Genomic DNA, 6,206 nt, shown 5'->3' on the forward strand with positions numbered 1-6,206 from the left:
AAAGAATATTTTACAATCAATCATCGATCACATTGAATTCACAGACTTAGCAGCAGGCAGAAGTTAAGCTGTAGATTTAGTTTTGAATTTCCATAAGGGAGCAGCAGTGTGCTGACCTACATTATTTTATTTTCTTATACTAAGATTGTTGTCTATTCAAATAGACGTTACTGAAGAGGAGGTTGTGGGAATGTCAAGTGCTGGGTTGAGACCAATGGGGGTGTCAGTGAGAACACAGGCTTGTCCAGTCAGAGTTCCAAGTTTATAGGTAGGTTTGTGGTTGAGGTAGGATGTGTGAGTGGCTAAGGTGTGTGGCTAAGGTGTGTGTCTAAGGTAGGATTTATGGCTAAGGTAGGATATGTGTGGCTAAGATAGGATGAATGGCTAAGGTAGGATATGTGTGGTTTACAAGGAGTTCAAGGTGTTCAGTGTCTCTGAACAAAGTGTTACATATTTTAAGAACATAAGCTGCCCACACATAGACCCTAGAAAGCAGGACCAAACATATAAGCTGCAAATACTATACATAGCCACAAGGGGAGCAGGACCTTACTGAAGGCTGCAATAACAGCTCCATCCACAGAGGGCAGCACCACAGACAGGTGAGGAGGCCGAGGGTAATACGTCACACCGGCTCCTCCCACTACTTCCGGGCCTTGCGGATCCATACCATAACAGACGGTTGGAGCCAGAGCAAGCCAGAATCTCTTGGCAGCCCATAGGATAGGGTTAATATAGCTTTGGTCAGCTCGGAGACGCTCTGCACGTGCAAAGACACGCTTCAACCTCCTTTTGCTTCATAGTTATCAGTTTACCCTACCGAAAATACTTTATATCAAATAAAGTAACTGTTAAAAGCTATCCTTTGGATTCGACCACTCTCCTTGAAGAATACTGCAATATGGAAGATGTTGATGAAGGGAAAACATGGGCTGAAGCCCGGGAGGACTGCAGGGGAAGGAGAGCAGATTTGGTTGTAATAGACAATGAAGAGGAACAGGTAAACATTTTGCTAGCAGGAGAGCAGTGAGAGGGATTAATTAGTCAAAATATCATTATGAGTAAAATACATCTAAATTCACCGTGAAATTATTTTCATTCAACTGTTAAATCGTTTAATGCATGTATTTTTATGGTCACCAGAATCTCGTCCCTTATAACAGCTCCAGTTCTACGAGTGATATTAAGGGCTACTGGCTGGGCCTGTCAGACACAGCTGGGAATGGGGCATGGAGCTGGGTAGACGGGACCAACGTGACCCTGAAGTAAGAGAACACATCAAACACTTTGAATCATCGGATCAGTCTACCATCTTCTGACCCAAACACCCCATCTCCTCCTCCCAATACACACTCATAGACTCTGGACCAGTACCAACGACACCACCTCCAGTCCCCGCTGTGCAGTAACACGGGAAACTGTTACACCCTTTGGATGGAGTGGTGTGAACTGCACGGCCAAAAACCATTGGATATGTGAAAAGAAGCGGCTCTCTGTTTAGCTCTCACTCTCAGGTCGGGAAGATACACTCTGTTCTAGGCATATGTGTTCATATTTGGCTTTATTTTAGGAGCTTGAAAGAAATCCACTTGGATCTCCACAATTTATATTTCAATGTTTGCTTTTTAAATGTGTATAGAATGTGCCTTAACCATAAGCATTCACAATGAAACAGCCAGCTTTTTTTTGGCGTGTGTATTGGGAAACAGTGCTTGTGTCCAAAATGTTTGCATATTACTCAATATGAATAATTTTTAATATGTTGTATGCTTGGAGATATGTCTCAACGTGTTTATTTTACCTGGCATTCGTTACTTTTATTTTTTGTCCAATAAAACTATCAATACCATTCTAAAAGTTATTATTGCATGTGTGTACACATCTACTAGTCTACCTCATCTCTGTAGTGCAGGTGTATCATAATGTTACAGGTCAGTCTCAATCCCTCTCTGTCTCCTATCTAGTAGAGAATGTGTTCTAGCCATGTGTTTTAATATTTTTGCTTTGTTTTCGGAGCTGGAAGGAAATCCACTTGAATCTCCATACTTACATTTCACTTTAATATTGACTGTATAAATGTTAACAGATTGTGAATTTAACCCTCAGGATTCACATGAAACCTGCATCTTCATTACAATGATCAGATTTTTTTAATATCTTTTTTTATTCTATAAGACTGCTGTCCTTTTTACAACGAAATCTCCATTCTGGGATCAATGGACATCTTAATTATTGTATTGTATATTTTACAATACAATAACAGTAACTATTTGGCAGATTTCTGTTTCCCTCCTCACCTCACAGACCCAGAGCTACGCCCCTTTATTTGCCCCTTCATTTCCCAATTAGCCCATATCAATCAGTTAATTACTCCCTGCCCTGCCACACACTATTTAAGCCTCACCTGTGACCACACCCCATTCCTTTTATTGCAGTATTCTTCAAGGAGAGTGGTCAAATCCAAAGGATAGCTTTTAACAGTTACTTTATTTGGTATAAAGTATTTTCGGTATGGTAAACTGATAACTATGAAGCAAAAGGAGGTTGAAGCGTGTCTTTGCACGTGCAGAGCGTCTCCCAGCTGACCAAAGCTATATTAACCCTATCCTATGGGCTGCCAAGAGATTCTGGCTTGCTCTGGCTCCAACCGTCAGTTATGGTATGGATCCGCAAGGCCCGGAAGTAGTGGGAGGAGCCGGTGTGACGTATTACCCTCGGCCTCCTCACCTGTCTGTGGTGCTGCCCTCTGTGGATGGAGCTGTTATTGCAGCCTTCAGTAAGGTCCTGCTCCCCTTGTGGCTATGTATAGTATTTACAGCTTATATGTTTGGTCCTGCTTTCTAGGGTCTATGTGTGGGCAGCTTATGTTCTTAAAATATGTAACATCCACAATCACAGAGCAGCTGGAATTACCATTTACCCATCCAGTTTCACAAGGTCTACACACTGAGAACAAGCAGAGACAAAGCAAGACGCAGGACATGCCGTTTGTGGGGAATATAAATATATTTGTGTTATTGCTAAATAAAATATCTGCATATTTATTAGTTTAATCTTACTTGGACTCTGGCCCTCTTTGGGGCGGCAGTATGTGTCAATGGTCTTCTGAGCACAGGTGTCGGTGAGCCTATTGGCTTCTTTTAGTTCAGTTAGCTCTGTCTTTAGATCCTGGTTTTCGTTGATAAAAATGTCACAGCTTCTGCTCTGGTTGCTGTGACTCCTCACCAGGATTTCATTGGATGATGTGAGGTTTCCAACATCTGCCTCCAGGTGGTCTTGATATGCCAGCAGTGTTGATTGGTTTTCTTTTAATTCTTGCAATTGACTTACCAACTCATGATTTCCTTTAAAAACTGTAGAAACAGCCACAACAATGATTGATCATCAAACCCACAATAGGAAATATTCCAGTGCAACCAATCAATCAATCCATTTGTAACAACACATTTAGAGTAATCACTTACTGAATAAATAATAGGAGATGAGCAGAGATGTCAGAATTACACAGATGATTCCCAAACATAAGGCCACATACTTACAAGTAGGCCTATATGTTTCTGATCTGTCATAATGACCATGAGAAACAACAATTAGAGACATTCTTAATTCTCGCTGTGGACACAATCCAGACCGAAATCCTAAAGGTGCTGTCCCCTTCTGTCCATGTGCCTCCCAAGTACATCTGCAAAACGTACATAAAACTCATCGGTGAAGTTCAGATATTAGGTTTGGAGATGGCTGTCCCAGACCGTCCCCAATTTTATTTTTAATGTTTTATTAGTTCTATAATTGTATTAAATGTTTTTTTGAATGATGACAAAAACAATCAATCCAAGGCCTACTGATGTTCTACAGATTTGCTGTGACATGCAATTCACCGTTCCCACCAGCAGGGGTCGTCTGCTCCAGGGCACCGTTCTGAACTTCATCATACACAGTGTCTGCCTCCTGACGGCGAATATGAAGACCTGTGGCAGCGAAGCGTAACCATATAAAATAGACTTATGTCTTATTAATTCAGATAATACTTGCATGGGAATACCCATGCATTAACTTGGAGGGAGTGGGAGATTTGAGAGGCACCTTTTTTTGTTGTCCATTAGCCCTACGTCTCCAACGCATGATGAAGACATTTACTTATACTTTAATATTTCTTTACTTGAAGAAAATAAACGTGACTATTTACAGCCATTTCCCAAGTTTCATAAATTCGAATCCTTCATCTGTATCTTGTTTAACGTGAATGTTATTTGAATGTTAGTAACCCACATTCATTTTATGTAGGCCTATTGTTCCTTTTTTTTTTTTTAATTGGCGGCATTAGGTGGCATCAACTTTTCCTTTTACAACAGTGAAGGAAAATTGACGTGGCCCGAGGGTCGTACGATTATACACAAGGTTTTCTATTGAAAAGTTTTGCTTCAAAATCGTTTTAGTGAGAAATATAAGTTGTGGCACAAGAGCGTGTGGAGAGGTTCACTTGCGTGTGTTAGTTGTTGTCAGCAGTATTCAGTACTATGCCATATAGCCTACAAAAGATAGTAGGTAGTAGTATAATACCTCGTTTCTTACTAAGTTGGATCCTTAACAATTAACAATAACACTTAATTGAGCCTTATCAGAGACGTTGTAGTTTACAAATTTAGGTTGGCCAACCTAAATGGCCAACCTAGGTTGGCCTGAAAAAATATTAATAAATATATAATACCTTTAGATGCAGAAATGTTTGAGTAAAACACCACCGAAGTGTAGGGACACTCCCTATGGTCTCCTTGGCCATCAGTCAGTCGGTATTAAGTGTGTAGGCCTATACATTTTACACCCGGGAGGGACCAGGATAGCAGATGTCCCCAATGTTAACGACTGTGGACTGAGGCAGTGGAACTAGGTTTCAAAGGGGCGCAACTACTTCCTCTTCATGAAACTATTTACCTTTATCTCGTACCTATCCCTCTACCTTGCGTTCCGATGCATTGTGTACTGCATGCCTGGGTGGCATTTCAGGCTAGTTTCAGGCTAGGGTGCATAGAGAATGCGGATTTTTGGTAAATGACATGACTAAAACATGCTGTGTGTTACAACATGGTAGGCCTATCCCTGTTCATCTATTATTCTGCGGTTGCTCAGAGAAGGTAAAGCACTGATGATAGAAATCATGATTTAGGCTACCAAAAGTTATACTTACACTGTATTAGTGTAAGTTATAAAAATGATGAAAAATGAATATTCATTCAGCTTTCTGCCAATAACGCAAACAAAGGCAGAATTCCAAGGATACAACCAGTGAAATGGGCCTGCATCGCTAAAGTATTATTTAAGCACTAATCATAATTTCTCCAATGCGTGCATTTGTATGATTATTTAGATGTACTATCAAGCTGAACGTGGTGGCAGCATATACTATTCTTATTTACAACATCCAAAAACGGAGAACATTGTTATCTTTATAATGCCATATTTATTTTTTATATTTATGGTTTTAATTAATGTCTGCAATAGCCATAGCATTCCACTAGGGGTTGCCTTGCGTACCACCACAGTTAGGGAACCTCGTGGGTCCTAAGCCCTCCTATTCAGGCTTGCACCCACCTCTCAGCCAACGAGTTAAACTGTAAAATGACATCACTGCCATTGTACTGATGATTATCTCCCTCCCTCCAACGCACCCCTCTCTTCATCTTCATCTGTCCCTTTCCCGTCCTAATCGCCTCTCTCTCTCTCTCTCTCTCTCTCTCTCTCTCTCTCTCTCTCTCTCTCTCTCTCTCTCTCTTTCTCTCTCTCTCTCTCTCTCTCTCTCTCTCGCCTCAATCCTATATCCTCCCTCTCCTCATTCCTCTCTCCCTCTCCCCCCTCCTCTCTCTCTCTCTCTCCCTCTCCCTCTCTCTCTCTCTCTCTCTCTCTCTCTCTCTCTCTCTCTCTCTCTCTCTCTCTCTCTCCCTCAATTTTATATCCTCCCTCTCCTCATTCCTTTCTCTCCCTCTCTCTTTCTCGCTCTCTCTCCCCTCAATCCTATATCCTCCCTCTCCTCTTCCCCCCCTCCTCTCTCTCTGTGTCTCTCTTTCTCTCTCTCTCTCTCTCTCTCTCTCTCTCTCTCTCTCGCGCGCGCTCTCACCTTTCTGTCCTCTATCCTCCTTCTCTTCCTTCCTCTCCTTTTTTAGATCAATCCTCTGTAACATTGCTCCCCTCGATCTCCTCACCTCAGTACA

The 6,206-nt window shown here is 41.6% G+C and overlaps 1 protein-coding gene and 1 long non-coding RNA gene across 3 annotated transcripts; one reads left to right on the forward strand and one right to left on the reverse strand.

The window, feature by feature from the left end:
• Positions 1-529: 529 nt before the first annotated feature.
• Positions 530-2,422, forward strand: LOC132467900 (C-type lectin domain family 6 member A-like). Its single transcript, XM_060065480.1, has 3 exons — positions 530-1,000; positions 1,144-1,265; positions 1,360-2,422. Exons 1-3 carry the CDS (start codon positions 902-904, stop codon positions 1,499-1,501), a joined length of 363 nt encoding a protein of 120 aa, XP_059921463.1. The 5' UTR covers positions 530-901; the 3' UTR covers positions 1,502-2,422.
• Positions 2,423-2,885: 463 nt separating this feature from the next.
• LOC132468395 (uncharacterized) lies at positions 2,886-5,935 on the reverse strand. Of its 2 annotated transcripts, XR_009528221.1 has the most exons (4): positions 4,709-5,935; positions 3,465-3,968; positions 3,060-3,353; positions 2,886-2,946 (listed from the first exon to the last, which is right to left on the reverse strand). It is a non-coding gene; the product is annotated as an uncharacterized LOC132468395 (long non-coding RNA). The 2 variants fall into 2 exon arrangements; XR_009528220.1 differs by having other exon boundaries at positions 3,060-3,968.
• Positions 5,936-6,206: the final 271 nt, after the last annotated feature.

Source organism: Gadus macrocephalus, chromosome 11 (genome assembly GCF_031168955.1).
Source record: "Gadus macrocephalus chromosome 11, ASM3116895v1".
NCBI lineage: Eukaryota > Metazoa > Chordata > Actinopteri > Gadiformes > Gadidae > Gadus > Gadus macrocephalus.

What these genes read in the sequence shown, in the direction of transcription:
- LOC132467900 (XM_060065480.1), top strand. Translation starts at nt 902, where the DNA reads ATGGAAGATGTTGATGAAGGGAAAACATGGGCTGAAGCCCGGGAGGAC. An exon ending in TAGACAATGAAGAGGAACAG is followed by an intron (nt 1,001 to 1,143) that starts GTAAACATTTTG and finishes TATGGTCACCAG; the next exon opens with AATCTCGTCCCTTATAACAG. An exon ending in GGGACCAACGTGACCCTGAA is followed by an intron (nt 1,266 to 1,359) that starts GTAAGAGAACAC and finishes ACACACTCATAG; the next exon opens with ACTCTGGACCAGTACCAACG.